The sequence below is a fragment of the Rhopilema esculentum genome, chromosome 8 (assembly GCF_057945365.1).
Source record: "Rhopilema esculentum isolate cy_ngs chromosome 8, ASM5794536v1, whole genome shotgun sequence".
Taxonomy (NCBI): domain Eukaryota; kingdom Metazoa; phylum Cnidaria; class Scyphozoa; order Rhizostomeae; family Rhizostomatidae; genus Rhopilema; species Rhopilema esculentum.
In genome coordinates this window covers 681,284-706,788 of record NC_142822.1, presented here as the reverse complement: position 1 = coordinate 706,788, position 25,505 = coordinate 681,284, and the positions used below count along the sequence as shown (strand labels likewise).

Below are 25,505 nucleotides of genomic sequence, written 5' to 3'. Positions count from 1 at the left end.
TGTAGCAAATCTAAGAGGTTCTTGTCAGATGCAAGGCGTAAAGTGTTTTTCAACATGCCATGTTTAGTGTACATTCCCTTGATGAATTTTGAAGATTTTTGGTATTTTTGGGGTGCTCAGCCTGTTCTTGGGGTGTTCAGTCTTTTAGAAACGACGTATAATTCCCTACACAGTGGCGAAAGATAAGGTTGGGGCAGATGTTCCACCCCCAAGTGAATAGAAAGAATTATCTCGTATATCGGGTACTTTTTGCATAGCAAATAGAGATACAAATGATGACGTTACCAAAATCTATTTTAAGAACTTATGAATTTGGATCGAATAGCCTTAAAGAGGATCATGAAATACCTTTAAATGAGCAAAATCAGTCAGATGTGTTACGAATTGGCTGATATTTGGCCACACGTGCACTGGCTCTTCCCCCATCAAACCTCTAATTTCATCTCTGTTCGTAACTTTATGAACAGAGCCCAAATAACAGTGATTCTTTGGCAAACTTCAAATCTCTCATTTTGAATAACCCTTCAGAGCCTCTGTCTAGGCGAGAAAGGCCTCTCGAAAAAAATTCGGAATTCACTGAGATCACCCCCTACTGATCGAGTAGCCTCGCATTCATTTGAATGATATAGAAGCAATTATACAGAAGCGCCGAAGGCGCTAGATGGCTAACTCACAGGTACGCTGTGATGGAAATTTGTTTACTTCCCCCATTTTGAAAAGTGGCAAAAAGGAACTTGCTCCATACTGAGCTCTTATAAATTTGGTAAAAGTAAGGATTGATTTCGTTCACTTGGAAAAATAAGCCGTCATTCGCAAATTCCAAGCATTTGCAGTCGCGGTGCTTGCTGTGGTGTTTTCTGTCTCGTCGAAATTCCAGAAAATAATGAATGATCTGTTTTAAAACGGATCCAGCAACAATGTTTAGCCACTCAATACATTATTTTCTTAACACATTTGTTCAAAGATGTGATTTAATTACATTTTCTTTTTTTGTTTACAGAAACTGCCATGACATATCCACGCCTAACTCTAGAAAAAGCTGAAAATAGGTCATAATTCAATGCTTGGATATTAATAACAGAATCTAAATATAGGAACCAATTTTTGATTTTATATAGTCAATGATATTTTTAGACTATTTCAAAACCACACTCGTTGCTTGTAATTATTCTTCAGCACAATGCTTCCCTCCCCGCATCTTTAGGCCTATAAAATACATTCGGGGTACATTTTCACAACAAAGATAACTAATCGCATTTTCCTAATCATGCCATATTAGGTTCTAAACGACAGACAGAAAAATTCAAGAATTATATATTTAAAATGGTCTATATTATTAGATGATAGACTCATAAAGTTCTTTCTAATTTATATGAAGATAAAAATTGCAAGCACATACTTTCTCAACTCAAAAAAACACGACAGGCCACTGCTATATTCCTCCTGTAACTGCATAAACTAAAAGAGCCATATTTTTTAAAATTCTGTTTAAAAACCCCAAAAAATTGTTGTGTGTTGTTGATTTATATCTTTTCTAACTACCTACATCAGAAAAGGCACTGAAATAGTTGTGAGCCACGAGAACATCATTCATTAAAACAAGCAATTTTCCATACTGAACCCTATTGCAGCTCGCTTTTTGCCACTATTTAAAATGGCGGAAGTTAACAAATTTGCCTCACTCGGCAGAACGCAGCATGACCCGAGCACAGAATAGGAATTAGGCAGAAGGGGAACTCCTGCCTATCAGGTGAAACATGAAAAAAAACTAGCGCATGCGTTAACTTATACGAGGCTTAGCATGTATCTGTCGGGGAAGTTTTAAAAAAGAATGAAAGTCGACAACTTTATTTGAGACGAAATGTCCAATGATAGTGAACAAATTCAATTATGTATCATAAATTGGTTTATATCTGATTGATGAATGATGATTTGTCATGGCTAAGTTCGTCTAATGAAATCGAGGTTAAAGGGGCATTAAGGAATTCTATTGTTGACTCAGGCTTAAAAAACAACAAAGGAACCGACGAGAGTTACCCTTCTGCCTATTTCCTATTTTGTGACCCGAGTTAGACATCTAGCGCCTTCGGCGCTTCTATATCATTGTCTCATTTTTCTAATTCTCATATTTTTTCCACTCTCATATTTATGGAACTCTCAACTCTCATCTTGCTAACAGATGCCGGATGACAGAGAGCCTTGCAGTCCAAATGTTGTTGTGTTGCCGGTTGAAAGATCGGATCCAGGAACACCAGTTGAAGAGAAAAGCCCTTGCTCTCAAGGTAAATCAATACACCAATGCAACTCGAGGTCTGCTTTTAAGATTTGTCTTAAACTTCGCTGCTCAGCAAGATAGGTTAACCACTTTGTTTTTAGTTGGGCCCTGTGCCCCTGGACTGACAAAACTGCTCCAGGTGGGAGTTTTAATAAATCCTTTCAACTTCTCAATATTTCTCCTTAAATTGGTTACTTCAGTAGTTAAAGAAAAGCTTGACGTTGTTGTTAAAAATTTTGTTGATTGCAATTCAATGAAAATTCCATGAAATTCCACCTTCAGTCTTGTGATTGATGATGGTCAAATATTCTGAGGAACGTCTCATTTTGATTTGCTAACGGTTCTTGTTTGATAATCTGGAACAAATATTGAGGAACTTTCTTTCTTCATTGTGTTAGACTCAGAATGAAAGAGGTCGGGTGGTGCGGAGCGCCGTAATATAGGGCAGCGGTAATATGGAGAAGTGACGTTGCCGTAACATGGGGAAGTCCTCAGAAAAGGCTTTGAACGCGTGTTTTAGTCATTTTCCACTACATTTAACGATAGATCTTCGAGATAAAATCTATCAAATGAAATATCTCCCAGAGTTTTATCGATTTACTCTTTGAAACTTTCAAAAAATCTATCCTCGACACTCTAGCTCATTTAGGCCCGTTTTTCTACTGTTTCCTCCACGAATACGAGGTTCATCCGCGCGTCTAACTTACACATTCGCGCGAATATGTGACTTCAATGCAGTAAGATGGAGAAGTAATTTAAAAAACACGTAAAACTTCTCCATGAAAAGGGGCAAAGGCTAATCACAAACTATTAACCAAGTTTATCAGGGTGTCAAAGAATGACCAGTAAACGCATAAATAAGGTTGTTTTGATTGAGAATATTGACTACAGTGAATACTACGCGGAAGGGCGAACCGCGAAAGTTTTATCACAGACTTGAACAGGACAATCTAAACGGGGTCTCAGTCATATACATGTGGCTGTAAATGGTACACTAGGTATCAAAAATGGTACACTAGGATGAACATATGACAATGTTAGTTGTGGAGACGACCAAGTGGCGGACTGGCCCACCGGGACACAGAATTCTGTGACCGGGATACTGGGAAATTTCCCGATGGGCCCCATTCAAAAGGTGACTTTATTATGGTACTTGCAATAGATTTCACCCTTCATATAAAGGCATGTTTCAACATGCCTAAGCCAGAAGAAGATAATCAAGAAAACGTCACAAGACTAATAAGGTCAAGATAAGACATACAAGTCAAGTACAAGTCATGTACTACAAGACCATGTACCCTTGGTAGCAAAGCTTATAAAGAGTCTAGTCGAACAGTTACATATTAAGGCTTAGAAGGTAAAGGAATCATGAACAACTGAAAAATGTTGAATAGAAGATGAATATAGAATGAAAAAAGAAAAAAGAGAAAAGTAGTAGAAGCGACCGACCGATTAGCCCTAATCTCAAATAGCGAGTGATTGTGGTTGCCAGGGTCTTGAAAGTTGTAGCGGGAATAGCTTGAATAGAAACGAAAAGATTTGAGGCTGTATATAAATGAGCAAGTCATCAGCCAGAAACCTCTCCTTGAGGGACATTTCTAGGCTTCAATGTGGCACGGCTATTTCTCATGGGCACACTACGTAATCCTTCATCAAGGATCTCAGTCACTAACAGAACAAGACAATTGTCACATCGACATAGAGTACTGGTTGCAGCGTTGTTATGTACCGTAAATCCTCTAATTGCCCCCCTCGAAAATGCTCCCCCTCGAAAATGCCCCCCCCTCGAAAATGCCCCCCTCGAATAAGTCCCCATTCTAGAACCATAAATTAACAATAAGCGCCCCCCCCCCTGGAATACGCCGCCACTGCTACCGTTTATTCTCCAATTGGACCCCTAAATTTGACGGTTTTTGCCATCTGAGGTTGCCTATGGCGTTTTATTGAATTACCACCACAAATTCGTACTTTTGCTAGTTATTAATTAAATGCTCATAATTCCTACTATAATAAACATGGTCTTTTAATAATGTCTTCTTATTATCTACAATAATTTTTTAAGCCCCTCCCTCTCGTATAAGCTCCCCTTGAATAAGCCCACGTCCAAAAATATCAAAATAAATAAGCCCCAAGGGAGCTGATTCAAAGATTTACGGTATATGGAAGCATCACGCTTGAAAGAATGGTTGGGCGTGGTGATAGAAGAGCAGGATTGAATGAGCTGACTAGCTTGATTTCAACAAGGTTCGACTGTGGAAACTTTTCGATTTGATTTTGCAAAATAATGCTAAGCTTCTTAATCTTTTCTATGTTACTATCTTATTGTTAAATTGTTTTCAACTTCTTGCGCTGATAAGTTTATTCTCAATCGTTGCAAGACCTTTCAAATGTCAGCATAGACGGTACCAGCAGGGGGCTGGGGAGCTTCAGCTTCCCCTCAATTTTTCGCAAAAAATGTTTTCAACAAAATAAAAAGAATAAAGAAAAGACACAGAAGAAAAGGAAAGTGCGATAAATCCTGTAATTTCTTAATTTCATAATAATAGGAAATAAGAGGCTTATGGGGCCTTATAAGTAATGAATTCCATTTTAAGACTGGAATTAATCAAACGTAGTGAAAGCATGCCTTGAAAATAGCAAAATGTTTTGAATTATTGCAAAATATCACTGCAAGAAATATTATAAAATGTATTTTAAGCTTATCTAAAAGGTGTTGTCGCAAAGATTTTTTTGCTCGTTACGCTCGCAGGGAAGACTCTTCTTTCAGATATACCTAGGGCCTCCGACAACTTAAAATTTCATGTCTGCAGGCAAGACTACATTTGGCTACAAAATTTGACTCATTTAATGGAAAAAATTCCTTAATAGTAAAATGACATGACAAAATTTCGTATTCAATACCGTATTCAATATCGAAACAATACCGTATTCAACGAATCAGTGTTGCAGGGTCATGGCACATGCGCATTAATAACAGTAATTGCACAACGGTTCTGCCTGTGACCTCGCCTAATTTTCAGACCCCAAACTAGAAGTAAGCCTGGGGCTCAGGCTACCTGTGGCCACACAACTCTTGATCTTCCTGCCAGGGCTTCAAGGAATAATGCGCATGTGAAATGACCCTGAAACGGGGGCTGGTGCAGGTCTGGAAGACGGGTATGAACATCTCCTGAACAAGGTTGAGGAAAAGAGAAAGTCTTTTAAAGAGTGAGGGGAACCTCCGTCCTGGAGTCAAGAGGCATGTGCATAGAACAAAGTCCTTATTACGCATGCTCTTTGACTCGAGGACGCAAGGTTGCCTAGCACATTTGAAGATTCTAAGTCATTCTTCTCCCTAACAAATAATAAATAAGATCTTCAAGTTATTTAAATGAGTTACTTAAAACTGGGTATACTACAGTGTGTTAATTGTATTGTACGATTTATTCAAAGTTAATTGTTACAATAGTGAATAAACACTAACATGATGCACAGGGCCTCCGAAGGAGGGGGGCATGGCCATTACCCTTTTGCAAAACAATAGAGCTTTTGTCAAAATCTTTTGTTATCATTGTGAAATTTCCTCTTGGCCTAACAACTTTCCAACTTGCGTCAGGACCAATGAAGCAGATTCAGGTATTGCATACGGCAGTTAATTTGCTGCAAAAATAACACGTAAATTTATTTCTGCCGAACCAAGTCTTAAACAGGTTTTTAAATTTTTTAGAATTTCGGCAGTTTGGATTTCATTTGGAAGCGAGCTCTAGATTCCGACCCTTAGAAACAGAGTGATATGATACAATAATTTGTAGTTCTGTTATAGGATTGTTAATACGGCGATTTACCGAATTTCACAGGTAAGCGGTGTGACCACTTTTCTCCGGTTTTCTTGAACAGTATTATTTTGACAAAAATATTACTTTACTCTTTTACATATTTCTTAAAATTTATCACCTATCTTAGAATCAAGTCAGGAACTATCTGAAGAAAGAGCACCAAATCAAAATGGAAAGAAAATAATCAGTGGGCAGAAAAAGTATCTTCTTTCAAGTTCGAGAAACTGTGGTGAGTAAAAGCATAGTTTTCAGCAATTAATAAATCTGATATTTTGCATTAATTATTATCTCTCTAATTATGCACCTTCAAAAATTGGTGTCACTGGTTTACATGAAAACTGTTAAGATGAAAACCGAGGTGGGATGAGCTCATTTCGGTGATTTGTTGTTGAGACGATTGTGTCCCTAGAAAATTCACAATATTTTTTCCATTTCGGGAGGGGGGCGAGAAAATAAGGGTTTCAAACTCAGCTGCATAAAAACAATAGAGAAATATTGAGTCGAAATGAATTCATACCGGCTTATGCGACTTATCATAGACAATTTCTTTCTTCGACTTATTTTTGCACGCTGATTGGTGCAAAAGGTATTGCATTTCCAATATGTGACACAAATTTGAGCCCGACCACCAAAAAATGAAAACAATAAAGGTATAAACTATTCAGCTTGCAAGTATGAAATTTTTTAAGAAGCATCAAAATGTTGGAATGAATAAAATTTCTAACAAGTTTTAGACTTGTAGAAATTTGTATTGAATTTTGAGCAATACACATATATTCGCAGAAGAATTAATTTTACTACCAAGTTATTCAAATAAATGCAAAGTTTTTCTGACAGTTTTGCCACTTCACGAAATCATTTAACATCGCTTGTAAATATGATTTTTAGGAACAAGTCTGAATTTGAGACCTGGACAAACTGTTGCGCCCTTTCTCGTCACAACTTCTAATGGAGCGAGATGCATTGTCGTCATAAATGCAGCAACTGAAACAAGTAATTCATCCAAGCCCAAAGAAACACCAAATGGTGACGGGGTTTTTCTTGGAAATAAGGATGTATTTCTTCCACAAATTACGGAGGAAAATGGCGACGATGATATCGAAGCAGGTACGTCCCTGTATTGGCACTCTAGGTTCACCTAGAAAGGCGGCCGCATCTTCAAACGCCCATATCTTTTTAATTGAAACCTATCCTGACAAAAAGGTGCTTATTTGTAGTCTGCAAAGCGATCGAATTGGCAAGAAAACAAAACCTGAAGTGCCATGAAAACAAGACAAGATTGGCCGATGCCAGAAATATTCTTTTACCAATGCAAAAAGTTAAACTGGAGTTTGCTAAGAATGGCTTCTTCTTTATGGGTGCTAAATTTTTCAATTTACTTCCTAAAGATATCAGAGAAAGTGCTATTTATTAAGTAGATTCCTTTTTGTAAGTAAATTATACTTTTATAGTATTTGAAGTAAATAAAATGTTTATAGTTTCCAGCTAATTTTAATTTCATTTAAAGACATTTTATTGGTTTTGATTACATTGTAAGAATATCTCTTCTTATTTACTTATCTATCTATTCATGTATTTATGTTTCTCTTTATCAGGACTGAAAGGACACATGTTGATAGCAGTTTTTATTAATTGAAATGTACATATCCATAAAATATTCATGATACCTACATACTAGTATTCTGTAACTTCGTATGAGAAAAGAGCGAACATGGATGGAATATAACGACGTCACGGTATCATTGAATTTATTCCGTTATGGTCAGATTTTCCTCAGAAAATTGTAGCCTATAAGCCTTACAACTTTATGAATAATTGGAGTTTACAAAAAAGCTATTTCATTATACTACATGCACCAGGTCTGTTTTTCAATCAAAATTAAGGCAGTAACACTCTAAATCCCTTGTTTTTAGTGAGCACCACCTGTGGAGTGTGAGGAGTCAGCTCCTAATGAATGGCATATGGCGGCCAATTTATTTACTTGGTTATTCCTTATAATTCTAGGTTCACCAACCGCCCTAAGTTGTACTGCTGCCTCCTAACATTTTCCTTTTGTCACCAGATTTTAGCGACGAAAATGGCGAGAACATTGTGGGAAGTTCATCTGATGAAATTTACACGATGGAAGGAAAGAAAGCTGTTTCTACATCTAACCAAGGTATGTCCTTCCTTTACAAAATTGCAAATACTTTCCATACAAAATTGCAATGTTGTGCAAAGCATTTCAGTACTCAGATGCATGGGTGTCTGTTTTTTTATAGCGTGAAACTGCATAGACAAACAGGATAGAAACAATGAAACGATTAAAATTTAAATTTAATCACAGAAATGACAATTCTTGGTCTCAAATCCTCCGATCGTGCCGAGTCTTCGGGCAATTTCTTTGTGAGACACTTCTGGTTCTTCAGCTAATTTGCTGAAACCAAGATAAAATAATATGGTTTTGTATACCCTTTTCGGAGGCGAAGTGACGAAGTATTCGATTCTTGATCTATTTTTGGTAAAACCCATTGTTTAGATTACTTCGTCACTTCACTTCGCCTCCGAAAAGGGTTAAAAACACGAAAGTTGGTGAAGGAAAATTAGTTTTGAACCGTACTAAACGATGATAGAAATGTAAGAGCAACGGCTCTCGGGATGCGAAAAAGGAGGTAAATCGAGGGATTTTATTTAGGCTATCTTAGTTCTCTTATTTATCTTGCTGATATAGTGTTTCATTTGAGTTTTTATATTAAAATCTAAACATCGGTCCGGGTACTCAAACGCATGGCAATTTTGGTTATGCAAAATCGTACCCAAGTGCTTAAACAATAGGGTACCAAAACGAATGGTGGAATTTAGCATGCAAAACAGTCCCGATACACAAACGCATGGCAATTTTGCTTATACAAAAATGTACCCAAGCTTTTAAAAAACAGGGAACCGGAACGAATGGTGGAATTCAACATGCAAAATGGTTCTGGCACAGAGACGCATGACAATTGTGCTTATACAAAAACGCACCCAAGCTTTTAAAAAAACAGGGAACTGAAACGAATGGTGGGATTAAGCATTATGAATCAAAACAAAAATGTTCTGATTCATAATGTTCAGAATGTAAAGAACAATCGAACTATTTCTAACAAGGGGGTACTAACAAGAAGCGGTGCTGTGATTTCCCTTGTTAAGTTCATGCAAAAAAGTACAACATTAATGGCGATTCCAAAGTTTTCTTGATTAAAAAGTGTGAAATTTTAAACAAAAAAGCATTGTGTTCTATTTGTTAAGTATAATGTATCATAATATCGTACTACGATGAAATCACAGGATTTGAAACACATTGCGTTTCACAATGTTGCACTTTTGCATAGGGTACCAAAACGCATATGACACCGGCACCAAAACTGTGTGATTTCTGCGATTAAATCTAAATTGCAAGTATTTATACAAGAAATTTAGACAATCTCATGGGTGTTCAATGTATTCCCAACGGGAACCACATCTTCTGCAAAGAGAATCAGTGTACTTTCGCTCTTATGTCTGCCATGTTTAGATTCAGTTTTATTAGGGATGAGGCCGCTTCACACCTCAGATATGTGTCTTACGACGGCCCACTGTGTGGTCGGAACTGGAGCACATGCTTCTGTTTTTAGGAACCTGCAAAGCATATATAATTAGGTGGAAATTGTAGGGGTTTGAGGGGTAACAATACCATTCTCTCCCCTAATTGAATTTATCTTAATGGCGGTACTTTGATCTGGAGGTGGAGTGGAGAATTCCACTAAAGTAGGCGAGTTGAAAAATTTCATTCCCTCAATCTAATTTTGTTGATGCAGCTGATGACGTGGTATGAAAAGAGTTCATCGCATGCTCTTTAAAATAATCTAGTTAATTAATCAAATTGTAATTTAAATTTAAAAATCATGCCTGATTTTAGGTGTGACACGGGTTTGTTGTTAGAATCGTGTGTATTGATTGGCCGATAATAGGGGAAATAAGGAATACATTTTTGCTAGGTAAATTACATCACTACTTGCATTGCCTATTCAACTACTTTCATTGACACTTAAAGGCATTTGACATGCATAAGTACAGCGAATCCAAAAATAACTTAGGCCAAATGGATCAGACCACGCGCACAAGAAAGGTATTGAAAACCGCTCACGTGAAACCACTGCGCGCTGCTCTAGGATTTCACCGATTTGCAGAAAGACAGGAATTGTTCACGTGTTTTTCTCTGCGTGCAATTTGATTGGTCAACCGCGCGTGGTCGAGTGGCTGTAAGCCACTTTTACCTGTGTCAAATGCCTTTAAAACATAACGAAAACAACAAAACGGAACGATTTTCGAACACAGCCAAGCTGACTGCAGTCATGTGCCCCAGATATCAATACAATTCTTGAATTCAGACAAAATAAAAGTGGAGAGATCTTTCAGCTAATCAAGACTTGAGCGTTGTTCGGGTTCTGCTTTTGTATTTTATGTGTCTTGCAGCTTGTTGCAGCTCACATCAGAACACACAAGGCTGCTTTTTTCTCTAATTTTTGCAAAATTATTGTGGTAGAAACTTTTGCCCAAGATGTGTCATTACTTCGAATAAATAGGGAATTCATAGCCAATCCGAGGTGTTAAACAACTAGTTTTGCCTAGCTTGTTTGTTGTCATAGAATCATGTTGCTTTTTGATGTTTTTGATTGCATCGCACCATCATCATTGTTGCGAATATTAGTCCATTTTTCTAAATTTGGCATCAAACACAGACTTGAAAATCGAAGTTGTGAGTAGCCTGCGTGCTTCAGAGTCTTGAACGCAGCCTAAGTTGCGAGGGGTTTGCGGGAGAAGGCTTGTGTATCGTCAAGAGAACCACACAACATATAAAATATTGGCAAGACTAGCCTTGGTTCTAGAATGTAGGAAACCACAGGTTCGATTGAAAATCCATACTGAACAGAAATACGTTTTCTATTTACCGTTTCTAGTCATTTTATGTAAATCTAAAGAAAATATACATGTCGTTAACGGATCTCTGGCTTTTTCACCTGTTTGTGTGTCATGAAGTTTAAAAAGTATTTCAAGTTTGATATTCCTCTCTTATCTTGGGCTGAAAACCTATTTGAGGAGGCCTTAGGCCCTCTCTCGAGGCCCGATAAAAGTTTAACAGGGAAAAAATTTATTCATTTTGCGATGGATTAGAGGAAATACTCGATCAAAATGGCCTACTTGTCCGTATATAATTATCCTGTCTGAGTTGTTGGGGGTCTTGGGAAGGAAAGTAGGCTTACCGTACCCCCCGATCAGCCTCGTTTGGGTTTATCCTCTATTTAAAAAACTTTCCGCTCGAACGGCAAGAAAAGTTGTGTTACTGGTATGTGTAAAGTAAATGAGATCGAAAACTAGCTCGATGAATCAACGTGAATAGTTTGCTCTTCGATACTGAAAGCCAAATGCTACTTTGAGCAACAACTGTTCTTTTCTGAAGCAACTGTAACAAGATTAATCAGCGATCGTTTATATCAGGTAGAGGTAGTTTCGTTCGTTGATATCTATTTGTAATATTGTCTGATGTTGAGAATAGTACAAGACTAGTGAGGATTAAAAATTTCGCGTGGTTCGAGAATGAACCACAAAAATTTGATATTTTGGCATAGAAGGTACAAATTCGAACAGGAATCTCAACATTTCACTGAGCTTGCCCCAACATTCAAAGAGGTCAGTTTCTACAGCTGAGACCAGTGTTTCGTGTCACTGTGGATGGTTGAGAAACTGATAAATCCTCGATTTCAATATGTTTGTAGTAAAAAGCATTTCATCATACTAGTAAAAAACAATAAACTCTTGTAGTGCATTCGTTGCCATTAGCTTCGTAATTCTCCATCGTAGTTGCTTTTGCAATTTAAAATTGGAAGCAATATCTTTCTTTTTTCCAATTGTCTGGTAAAATTTCTGTCCAATGGTATCGAAAATTTTGAATTTTTCATGTAAACTACCACAAGCTGTACTGGTTCGTACGTTTGAAGTGATGACGCTACCATTGAACTTTGGATGAGTAGGCCTTCACCAGAAATGGCGGGGTATAAGAACATTTTACCTATGTAAGACATGTCAAATACAATTCATCATTCACCTCCTTATGCACATGCATCTGCAAATGTGAAGGGCTTTTCGTTGTTAACTTTTTCTAAAGATTTTTAATAACAAACCGTTTTGTTCGACGATGCCAAAGAGTAGGTTTAATCTGAATGTCCACTTCCTTTGTGCTGGACGTTTCGCTAATGCCAGTCAACCAATTCCCTGGCATGCAATTTGCTGACTTTTCCCCAAAACTGACTTGCACAAGTCGGAAATCTGACGCTAATCCAAATCCTAACCAAAACCCTAATCATACGAAGCCCTAAGCCCCAATTGATAACAAAATTATTCAGATTTTGTATGCATTTGGTTTTATACGTTTTAAGCAGGGATCTTTTATTTCGTGATTTGTATTGTGTATTTCTCTATCATTTTGTACTCGATGTTCGATGATATTCGATAACTTCAAGCTTTTAACCTCTAAACACCGTTGCAGGGTTTAACTCATATTATTACGTTATTTGCCGCCTGCCATATAACATATGCTAGAGAGCACGTTAAGTGAAATGATAAAATCATCGCTTACCTAGCAAATGGTTTGGAATTTTAAAATATAAAATTCACTGGGCAATTTATAATTCATTCGTACAATTCTTTCGTTTATCAATATTTATGCGCAAAGAAACCTTACAACTAAAGCTTGTTACACATGGGCGAGAATGTCAAAAGTGTCTTTTTGATTTATGGAGGTGTTTGGATGATAAAAGCACGAATTACTTTTCACTCTATTGAGAATGTACCCCAGAGCCCCAACGCTGATGACGAGCGACAGTGTTTGGAACATCTTCAGGCTTCTTTCTGTTCAAAATTGTTCGCCAACGAAGAAAAAGCTTAGTGGAAATAGTATGGATCTGGAATCTGCTTCGGGATAGAGAGGGAAAGGCACGAGGATAGAGAAGGAAAGGCACGAATTTGCAATAAAAACATATACTAGGCAAAACGGAAGAGTATTAAAGTATCTAACAACAGCCATTAGGGGGCTGGTGTAGGGGGCTGGTGTAGGGGGCTGGTGTAGGGGGCTGGTGTAGGGGGCTGGTGTTGGGAATGTTGCATTCCCAATTTATAGTTAAATAGTCCATTAAAGGTTTAACTGGTAGATGAAATAGTTAAATCATATTTGACTTCTTGTTTTTAATTTACTTTCGACGACCTTACAGTTTGGAAGGTCAATTATGCCACTGCCAATAAAGTTTCAGGATCAAAAGTTGAAATTCTACTCTAGGGTTGGCTCTTTGGGAATTGGGGAGTTGGTTGGTTGGGAAAACTACGACACTGGTCCTTCACTTGTGCCTTTCTCTAAAGCCCGACTTATCCAAATAAAGTAACCCCTTTTGCTTGTAAAAGATCCCTTTTACAAGCAACCACACGTGGTTAGAACTCGCATGCATGCCTAAAAGCTCCCAAATATTTGTAGCAAATAATCAAACATTTTTGTCACAATTCACATAAATCAAAATCGGAATCACCAATGGTTCCTGGCGTCTCGACAATGTGAAACATACAGAAATATGCATCTTCTTTGTCTCGAGTATTTTCAGTAGGCCATGTTTACACATCCAAAATGCAGACATTGCAAAGATATAGAATGTTATCTACTGAATTGACAAAACTAATCGACAAATAATAGAAATATACCTAACTAAGTTAGTAAATAGATCGAATAAAATCAAGCAGTATGTAAACAGTTTGTTCCCTTATTATTTCATACTCTGTTTCTAAAAGTAATAAAAAAGACGGTTAACAAATTTTCATCTCCAAAAAAGTGGGAGAGGCTTCAGCCCCCCAGCCCCCCCTCTAATAAGATTTTGATAGTCTAAAAGATGGTTTTTTTGTGATTCCTGACTAATATTACAATAGAAATGTATTGTGCCCAAAACGTGCCACGCTGTTTCCTTTTACAATAATTAATAACATTTATAATTTTCAACATATAAAATAACTACCTCACGTTATCTCATGAGCTTGGAAACAAAACTTTTTTATTTCAAACTCATGAGTTAACTTGAGATAACACCTTATGAAAAGAAGCCGATGCATGGGACGGGAATGTGCAAACATTTGCACTGAGGTTCTTTAATAGGTCAAATTGTGGCTGTGCAGGAATAATGACTTATTAGTAAATAAGTTGTAATTGTACGATCTCACCGATCTATATCTTTATGATCTTGATTCTTGTTATACGCTGCCTTAGGCCATCGACACAATGAAAACAAATCTGATGTGTTTTTGTGTCTTTTCTCCAGCGAAATGAAAACTAACTCACTAAAAATCTATTGGAAAGGTATATACATAAGCGGTGATTTATTACGTAAAATAAATAAGGTAGCGTGGGAAAGGAAGGGCTAGGCTAAGTGTGAATAGTTTATGAATTGAGATTTAGGTAGATGTGTAGGGTTGATGAGGGCCTAAACAAAAGAGAGGAAATGTTGACATAGTGATATGCTCGTAGCGTGTAGTGATGAGGTAGTGATGTGAAGAAATTACTGTAAGTAAAATAAACAAAGTAAAAAATGGATAGCGATAGGTGAGGAAAAATTAGAATGAATGGAATCACTACAGTTCTTACGCAACGCACTTGCAATGAGAATTACTGAAGATGTTGAAAACAGTTTTCTTTACTCAAATAAGTTAATTAATTTAATCAATTGTGAAATAAGAGAAACATGTTCTCATTTCGAAGTTCACCAAACGCAGATCTTTTTTGGCGAGTACCGAAAATCTTGGCGCAAATTGCGAAATTAAATTAAAGCAAAAAAATATTTTCCTTCTACGTATTCTAAAAAATATCAAAGAGTCTTTGCAATATTGGATTACTGGGTTGACAAAAGGAAATTACGCCCACTAATTATTAGGTAGAAGCATAGTTTCTGCTGGGAAATCAAATTATAATAGGGAATCACTGCCTGGCTTCACGTCTTCATCCATCTTTTACCACCATTGTTGTCGCTATTACAAATTAATAATTGTATGTAGCGCGAGCTCGTTACGAGTTTTCAACTTGCGCCTGGATCCCATTGGTCAGCTCGATTAGAGGTCATCAGCTGTCACCGGAGGAATCCCTCCGTACAGGAGTAAAAAAGCCTGCGCTAAAACGAAATCATCCGCTCTAATGCCAGGACGGAGGGTTGCCTCACACATTTGAAGAGTTTCGCTCAGCACATAGGCCTCGATGCGAAGTGGAGGCGAAGTAGAAAGAAGGCTTCCTAGCTTAGATAATATAAATAAAAGCAAATCCCTTTGCTTTTCTTACAGTTTGATCTATCTGATATTTTGATAGATGCCTTGTGAATACACCAATTCGACCTACGGCCTCATTTTGAAAAATTCTTCACATTATTTTGTACAAAATTTTTGACCTCAGACCTTAAGCTTGACCTCAGACCTCAGACTTTTGACCTTAAAATTATGGCGATAAAACCAAATCTGAGCTTAAAAAAATCGTATAATTAAGTTTGGAGAAATTTCCAAAACGAGGTCGTAAGTCGAATTGGTGTATGAACGAGTACATGACAAAAACACCGCTTTTCTGGCTCTGTTAACAGGGTCAACCTTTTAAGCGCAGGTGGACTCTCGCCTACTACCAGGGCTTGCCCTGTCTACATGTAATTACCATCTCGAATCTGAATGTTTCCCATAGATACCTATCCTGGGTATCAGACTCGCTATAAATAAAATAAAATAGAGAGTCTGGTCTAGTGCGCCCCATTCTCGTTCTGGTGAACTTACTTGAAAGAACTGTAGTCTATATAACAGACTAGGCCTGTGAAACAAGACTGTCGGATAAATAACAAAGATACTCAGTAGTTAAAGGAGTTTTGGGAAATCTTAAAGCAAATGTATTTTATACAGCTCTGTAAAGTCGACGTCTTTTGTAATTTTCCTCATAAATTGTGTGTACTTTCAAAGTCTACTTCCTCACTGTGAAGGCAGCGCGCTTGGACACCGCGGCGGTAGAATCATCACGTTGGAAGTTCACCACAGCAAATATGGCCAATACGACAAGCGAAGCCCCATATGCCGAGTGAAATATTAGCTATAACTGATTTACTTGTGTTTGTTTTTGTTTGTTCTCGGCGCCTTGCGGTGTTTCTTATTTAATGCATTTCACTACAAGGACTAATTTCTTTGCATGAGAGCAGGGCCGTAAATCTGTCATGTGAATTGGGGGGGTCAGCAGAGCGAATGAATATAAAGCATGGAGTGAGTCATGGCACCACAAGCGAATTTTGGTATGTGTGTATGGAAACAGTTGATGGGGCAAATGACTTTAAAAACAAAAGTCAATATTTTGGATTTCTCAAGACTTTCTGCTCTGTAAAAGGTATTTATAGATATTCCTTTGTACATTGACTTTTGTGTGTATGATTGGATGGATAACATTTTTCAGAGACGACCCCAAGAATTGAACTTTGGGAGCTGAGAATCAAGTCTAGAGACGTAGGAGGACCCACCATGGTTGTGTCCGACGGAAAAGGAAATTTTTGAAATTATACCTTCTAGAAAGGCTAAAAAAGCATCCCCAGACTAAATTTAATAAAATACTAGATCGCCCAAGATAGAAAATTCGAAGTTTCTCAGAAGAACACAGATTATTGTTTACTGGGTGAAATTGTGGAGGGGAAGAGTCGTGCTTAAACTTTAGTGACAGACGTTGGGGAAATATGGGACGCTGTTATATTGATTGGTAGAAATTTACTTCCTGAACAGAAATATCTTATTTTGAGTGCTTTAAGTAGGCCATGTTTACACATAAAAAAATGAATACATTGTAATGATACAGAAAATGATTTACTAAATAAAAGCAAATAATAGACAAATAATAGAAATATACGTAAATAAATTAGTAAATAGGTCAAATAAAATGACAGTTTGCTCTTTTTTTATTTCATAATCTGTTATCAAAAATAAAACGGTAGAAAACGGTAAAAAACAGCAAAAACTTTTATCTTGTAAAAATGATAAAAACCTAACTCTGCTTGCAAAAGTAACGGCCATCAGTAAAAGTCAATTTACACTTGACACCATGACTTAGGTTTTTTGCAATAACACAGAAAAACATAGTTTGGTTCTAACCCAGCTACTAGGGAGTTCTTTCTTTCAAGGAAAATGATGGTAATTTCTAAAAAAAATCGTCTTGTTCCAAATTTTTGGGGGGGGTCCAGTCCCCCCGTCCCCCCCCCGGGATTTACGGCCCTGCATGAGAGACAGCCTGGAATATCAGAGACTTTCCAAAACCAGTTGGTAATATGGCGAAGGTGTCTCCTCTCTACAAACAAGGCTTTCAATGATGTTCTGTCTTAAGTTCCATAACATGCGGAAAATATTCTTTGCGTACAGTTTTAACAGCATCTTCAAACTCAATTTTTACCGTCTCTAGCATTTATTTATGTTGTGTTCTGTTCAATGTTTTACACCAGAGCTATGTTTATTGTTTCGCTGTGTGTGACCTTTGAACGTACAGAAATCTGTACACTTGCTCCTGATTGGTTAATATCAGCACACCAGAACGAGAATGGGGCGCACTAGAACAGACTCCCTATTATTTTATATAGTGAGTCTGGTACCCAGGGTAATAGATACTAAGATCTTGGCAAAATTATTTCTTAAGTTGGTGGGATAGCCCTCCCCATGTAGTGAAGCCCTAAAACATTCAAAATCTGTACTACATTACGAAATAGATAAAAGAAGACCTTTCCAAGAGTCTGAAGGCCATGGCCGAGACAATTGCTTTTGTCCACCCCAGTTTTTTTGAGCTGGCAACGCCACTGGTCGGGAGAGGAAGGGTCGGGGTAAGGTGCTAGCCCGAATAAAGTGACATATTTTTTTCAGCAAATGCAAAATACCATGCCCCTTGTATCGGAGGTTTTGGAAAATTGACTCAAACTACGTCCCTGTTCAATAACATCGATTTGAAGTGTTGGAAATTCTGGGGCAGGCATAAACCAGCAAAGTATACGCACTTTTCCTTCTTGTGTAAGGCTGATTTTGATTGTCTAAAGCAGCTGAGTGATATCATAGAACAAATGGTTCGTGCATCTGCATAAATTGGCACAATTAATTGGAAAAAAGAGAAGTCCAGACATGAGCCTTGTGGTACATCAGATTCGGTTACGCCTGGAAAATTGCTTCTGATTGGGAAGGTATGATTTGATTTATGCTAATGGCTGGTGTTAGAAACTTTAATACTCTTCCTTTTTGCCTAGTATATGTCATGGTCAACAGTGTCAAAAGTTTTTTTCAGGTTAATAAATTACCAACCAAATTCTACAGTATTACAGGTCATCTAATACTGTAGAATTTAGCTTTACAAAAGCCAAAATGTTGTGGAGAAATATACCATTATTATTTATGTATAGGACAATCGTTTGGCCAGAAGTTAAAGAATCTTGAGATTGCAAGTTTTGTTAAACTGAAAGATAAGAGAAGCGTCTGAGAGTCGTGTTTCTGTTTATACAGGCACCGCGGAGAAGGGGGCTGGGGGCTATAGCTTCCCCCACTTTTTGCCTCAAATGCAAAAAATTTACCAATGAATCACCAGTCAAGCCACTTTTTATTCAGTTTTAGCCCCCCCCCCCACTATAAAAATTTCTAAAAATGATATAGATAAGATTTTTTTTATTTTTAAAAATTACGCTATCTTGTGTTATATATTGCATTTAGCACCAAGTTATAGAATAATCTTGCTGCCAACGCAGGCAGAGGAAGGCGTTATCAAGGAAGCCCTTGAAGGATGCTTTGCTGATTTGTGAGCTGCAAGAATTGCGACCCAACCACAGACACTTTCAATTCTATTCTAAACCTTAGAAGAAGTTTGAACAAGCTGTTTGATGACTTTTCTCAGCTCTTGTGAAGGAACAGAGTCAAAGATTACCATTACATATCTGCAAGATGTCTCCTCATTGTTATCAGTAGTGTCAGCGGTTAGGGAAGGTGACCTGGAACGACATTTGCAGGGAGAGCGGGACATGCTCACTTTTTTGCTTTCGATCATAGAAATTATGCTCGGTATTTATCATTTCAGCATGTTTTCTTCGAGATAAACAGCAAAGGCAAGACCCATCTTTCGAAGAACTAAAAATAAGAGGATTTGGTAATAGTTTATGATTCAAATGTTTTAAAAATATCCATGGTGATCTAACAACAGAAATCTTTAATGAGGAGATGAGAAGAAGTGCTGGACAGAATCGCACAAACTCTCAAGCAGTGAAAAACTGGGTATAAACCTTGCACATTCATGCAAAAGTTCAGAACGATCTCAGAGAACAAGTTCGAATTTCAACATCGTCCACCCATAAAGAACTAACACCAGAAACAAGTCAATGCTTTGAGGCTTTGAACGTGATGAAATGCAAGCGCACGTACCCTTGGCGACTTCCAGTTCAACCCAGGGAACCAAACCCTCTATGTTGTGTCCAAACTATGAACACGCCGCGCTTGTTTAAAAAATTCAAGATTGGTACAAGCCATGTTTCTCAAAAGCGGGGAAGAGAGAGAGATAGTGAACTTAGTAAACGCGATTGCAAATTATCGCGGACAACCGATTTTTCCGTAGCTCAGCAAATGACTGTGTTATGAGTTTGATTTTGTTTGAAAAAATCGCAATGCGGAAGGAATACGATATTGCTAGGCATAATAACTAAACATTCATCTTATGATAAGCTGGAAGGCGAGTTATTTCATGTTGTGAAGTCAATATATTTCGCAACCCACGCCATCATGGGGGATTCCTACTCGTCCCAGTCTTCTTACGTTATATTCACGCCCTATATTGTAAGGTTAAGTTGTTTGAAGTAGTGAAGTTACGATAAAGTCACGCTACAAACTTTTGATGGGCTAACAAGTTACGTTTACGTTATAGTTGTTAATAGTCACGTTTTGTATACATTTAAAGATAAAATCAACGATATGGAGTTTCATTCACGTCTACTACCGAAGCTATGTTCAAAATACTTCATAAATTAGAAGTTTCTAGTCAACAATCTCTAAGTAAATCGGATTTTTTTCAGTTCGGATTGTGCCACAAAAGTCAGCATGCCATGATTTACTTTTCTTTTTGGGAGCACATACAAATGTAAATAAAAATTGTTAAAACTGATGGCAGAAGCAGATTTTATTTATTTAGAACATTATCCCTTAAACCTAAGGGGTTAGGTTTTATTTAGAACATTATACCTTAAACCTTTTTAATATTGTATCATATATTTTTATTTCATACTAACTCTTTATAGATAGTTGGCCTTAATTAGCTTCTTTATAGCTATCAGCCGTTCATTTAGTACGCCAACTTTAAACAAATTATTTATTATTATTATTATTATATATTATAGATTAAGACCTGGCTCGAACGGGAATGATTGCGTACTGTTCCAAAGGCGTTCAAAATGTTTCAACAAACGGGAAATGAACCGTTCAGACAGGAACGGAACGATCACGTATCAATTTTTTCTTCTCTTCACGCGGAAAGACAATCGCTCCGTTCTACTTTTTGTGCTAGAATTTCAAGAAGTTACCAGCGCGCATATCGGTATTTCCATATGAACAATGCAAGCATTTAGCCAGATTAGTAATCTTTCTGTTTTTCGGATCATTCCATCTGTTCACACGGGTACGGAACAATTCCACACTGTTCCATTTTCCGTATCACTAAACGGAACGATTTAAAATGTTTCCACGTGCACGCAACCCCTGAATCACTCATTTCTTGGAATGGGACGATATGAAACAGAACGGCGATAAACATACAAGCGCCCCCCCCCAGTAACTATAGAGTGATTTGAAGACGCCTCTTACCTTAATGATATTATTACCGTTTTGAGAAATTTATGTATATGACGTCATCATAGAAACGTTAATAAATGAGACATGTAAAGCAATTTTTGGTATGCCTACTTAATGGACGTGTTTCTCTATCAGAGAGTGATAGAATATTTTAAGAAAGGACAATTAACAGCCCAAGAATGAGAATTCTGCGAAACAGTGGTGGTAAAAGGCCTATTTTGGTTTGATGACGTCTTCAGTCAATTTGCTGATATCAGCAAAATAGAATTTGTTACGCGTCAAATCACAGCTCCTTCTTAGAGCTATCCGAATATGTAATTATTATTGACGTCACGAATCACGTGCAATCTGAAAATAATTGGCGATGGCCCATCTCGGTCAAAATCGATCTTTAGCCATTGAAATGTAGAAATCCGAAGAAAAAATTGAGATAAGGCAATTTGTTAGTTTTTCGCAGCTATTTCCCTGTCTATTAGACAGCCTATTGTTTGCTTGCGGTCATCGCTCAAAAACACCCAGTCATGGTGTTTATGCTAGGAGGATGCACGTTGTTTTGCACCCGGTCATTGCTCAGGGTAAAATAGTTTGAAAAATTGCTGTGATGACGGAAGAACAGGGCCGCCGGAGCCAGGGGGCCACGGGAGCACAGGCCCCCCCTGTTTGCAAAAAGTATAAAAAAGTGCCCCTTTTTGAAAAATATATTGCATGTATTTTTTCAATGCCAGATATTCTGCCTTTAGAAACTAAGTAAAATAACATAACTCTGGACGTTGTTGGAAGACCATTCATTGAAAATTTCTTTAAATGTTTACTTGGTCTTGGGGCAAAAAGCGCAAGCTCCTGTGATGAACAATATCAACTGCGAAGGAGACTGCCAGTTCCGCGAGAAGATTTCCTTAGTAGGCCTAAACTCTCTAGTATGTCTTCAGCAACAAACGCATTAGTGAAAGGTCCGGTAAAGTCCCCGGCAGGCACAGTCAGTTGGTCCAATGTATATCGTGTGTGTTCTTGAAAGTAGAAACTGGAGCCTATCTCTGATTCTGGGATGCGTAAAATGTACCCTGTTCTGTGACTTTGCCAAAATTGTGAAACTCTTTTCACTGAGAATATTCAAGCTTGAGCAGGAAATTTTGATACCAATTCATGTTAGAACCATTATTTTTCTTAAACTTATGACTAGGCAAGTTAAAAAACAGAGTTCACTAAATTTGATTTCAACAACAATCCCTTGTGGTTCTTGACATATATATTATCAAAATCAGACATCTGCAAAACTATAACTGCAACATACTGCTTGCTTCACAACATTGTGTTCAATGCTTTTTATGAAGAAATGAAAAAGTTGTGTCCCTGCGATGAGTACATGCTAACAAAGACTTAAATTTCTTATCTAGGATTAGAACAATATACAAGACTAGACGTTTCTTGCGTTTTTTGCGATCATATGGAAACCAGGCTTAACAGTGACGCACATTTCCCGGAAAGGGAGTTACCAACACAACAGCTCGACAAACAAAGGTGTGACATTAACACGCAACATAATAAAAGAATCTAGCTTAACATAATAATAATAATTACTGAAAGATACAAATCGTAAAACGTTACATAAAGGCTATTTGATACACCGAACAAGAAAAATTCACAATATAATGGCAATTTAGGCCAGTTTATCAGCGTATCGCTGACAAAGATGTGATGTAGTCTCAGTTCATATCTTTTCATGAATACTAAAGACAAAGAATAATTTAACAGTTTTTCTCCTGAAGGTTGCAAAAGACACAGAGCACTGAGCTTTGAAAAAAACATATTGTTTCTTAGCTCAACAATTGTATGATTATAAAATCTTAAGTTTATGGATGAAGTTCCTTACCTCTGTTTAATAGGGGTCAGTTGACTACGTTCAGGCATTGTTTTTTAAATTTCTTGATTTTTAATTATTTATACAGGATAATACATTCAATAATGAAAAGATAATAACTGATTTACAATGTGCCCTATCTAAAAATTTAAACTAGTTAACATACAATTAAGTAACAAAGATAAACCAAAATTAATATACAAGTTATTCTGGTAAGGTAAAAAATAAAAAATAAGAAAAAATGTTTGATGCTGTACAAGAACTCTCATACCCTTTGATTTTTCAAAGATTGTTTCAGCAAATTTTTCAAAGTAGCCAGTGAAAGGGCATTTTTTATTTCAGTGCTAAGTTTCTTCTTTGTCGTGGTCATTTTTCGGAGCCAAACACATTCTGAAAAGCAAATTTGAAATTTAGCTCACAGCAAGGCAAGTTGATGAAAAGTAACACAGTATTTCCTGCGTGCAAACATTTAGCCGCATTTACACGAGGAATTTTTTCTTGGTAATTTTCCGTGACAAGTTTCCTTGCCCTTGTAGATTAGCAACAAGTTTTGTTTGACATTTTTTACTTGACAATTTTCAGTTGCTCGTGTAGAAAGACAACAAATATCGTTCATAATATCTACTTGTTCTGACAATCGTTTTGGCCAGCGGAGTTTATAGGTTAGCCTCGGTTTTTGTGACGCGGCACGTTTTTGCGCTAAATTTTCTTGCAAAAAATAGCTCCTTCAACGAAGATGGAGCCGTGGGTGGAAAGTCCCTGGAATTTCTTCCTTTAGTATCTGTATACCCATACTCATACTGCGCATATTCATTCTTCTTGATGTTCCAATTTCACAACTTTCTGCCTTTGTATTCCGAAGCCTTTCACGGCTTTGCAGAGTATTAAAAGCATTGACGTTCCTTGATCGGCCGAGAACAAGCAATCGTGAGAAAAGAAAAGGTCTAGAATTGAGTCAAATTTTTCAAGTTTACTTGTCAAGTCATCTACACGGACAAGTTTTCCAAATGACAATTTTCTAATTGACAAGTGAACTTGCTGAGAAACTGGCACGCCAGCTTTTGAACAAGTACACTTGTCAAGTAAAAAATTGTCATTTTTCCTCATTACACCCGAATCTACACGAGCAAAATTAACTTCTCAAAGAAAATTGTCAAGGAAAACTTGCTCGTGTGGATGTGGCTTTACATAGAGGAGGAATTGCAATTACAATAGAGTTTTCTATTTTTAGAATTTTTGAATTTTTTTCCTAAACCTGAAAGAGCATCATGAAATACCTCTAAATCTGCAAAATCAGGTAAAGGTATTACGAATTGGCTGAGATATGACCAGTTGAGCACAAGCTCGGCCCCATAAAACCTCTGTAATTTGGTCTCAGTTCATAACTTTATGAACTGAGCCAAAATAGCAGTAATCCATCAGTAAACTTAAAGTCTTCAGTTGGCCATAGCTCACCCGATTTTGACAAATTTAACTGATTTTGCATATATGGGACTATTTGATGATGTTCCTTCATGTTATGTGGTCAAAATTTGAAAATTCTCAAAATAGTTTTTTGTGACGTCACACTTGAGAACTCTTCTTCTTCTATTTGTAAACTAGACTAGATTTCGCCATGAGCACACATTTCGAAATGTACATGATATGATACTCGTGCCCATCATATCTCTAGGTCCATAATTGAATTAATTGAATTAGATAATTTAGTTATAATAATTATCTTAATGCAATTGTTTTCACAATTGAATGCTCTATACCAGGGAGACGTGAGGGGCACTTTTATATTTGTTAAGAAACGTTCTAAAAGCTTATCTTTTATCTCATAGACATTCGTAGAAGTCGACAAAGTAAAACCACCATTTTCCTTTAGCTGCTCTTAATTTCATTTATTTTGTTACATCTCTACTTCAAGCTCGTTTCTACTCAATCACCCTACAGTCTGGCATCACATTCCTTTTACATCATACCATGTGCTTTCCAAATAAGGTCAACGAACTACGTATTCTGTGCAACAATAAAAAAGGAACCAATTAAATACTAGAACATTAATACGCTAACCAATGATAAAATTACAACTATAAATGCATATGAGTCAGCTAATGCGCCTCGCTACCAAAGTGAGGCATTTGCGTCAATACCAAATACCAAAACAGTAACTCATACGTGATTAACATATGCGCTTAAATCCATAAAATAAACTGTTAGGCATAGCAGGAAATCGGAAATCCCCAAAAATATCTATTATTGATATGTTTGGTCGCTAAGCAATGCTCAAATGCAACTTTAAAACAATCAACAGGTTTTGCCAGGTTCGGTATAGAAGATAGTGTCTAGTGCTTTCTAATGTGACCACCATCGTCTTGCTAAAACTCTTCGAGGCCCATAATGACATGATAAAGCCCCACATTGGGTGCCACATTTAACCCTTAATGAGCAAGGGTGAGTTGAGCGAATTAAAAATGTCCATGCACTTTGAAACGCCAGAAAACGTCCTTTTTCAAAGAGATTCTTTGCCATTTGTGGTGGAGCAATTTGAACAGTTTTAAATTAAGAGAAACTATTTTACTTCATCTAAGACTTTCATTGCTATAAGTGTGTAGTCTCTCACAACTCCCCCTACAATCAAAATTTCGACACTTTTACATCTACGTAGCAATTTACTGGGCATGCT

At 37.1% G+C, this 25,505-nt stretch overlaps 1 protein-coding gene across 2 annotated transcripts in view; it reads left to right on the top strand.

Annotated features, from left to right (window-relative positions):
* The first annotated feature begins 2,164 nt into the window (after positions 1–2,164).
* Positions 2,165–25,505, top strand: part of LOC135694530 (DNA-binding protein RFX2) — an 87,618-nt gene continuing 64,277 nt past the window's right edge. For both annotated transcript variants that reach the window (XM_065213313.2, XM_065213312.2), the window contains exons 1-4: positions 2,165–2,282; positions 6,218–6,319; positions 6,979–7,197; positions 8,153–8,248. In XM_065213313.2, the coding sequence (XP_065069385.1) occupies positions 2,180–2,282; positions 6,218–6,319; positions 6,979–7,197; positions 8,153–8,248 (520 nt within the window). In that variant the 5' untranslated portion in view covers positions 2,165–2,179. The remainder of the gene's footprint in view (positions 2,283–6,217; positions 6,320–6,978; positions 7,198–8,152; positions 8,249–25,505) is intronic.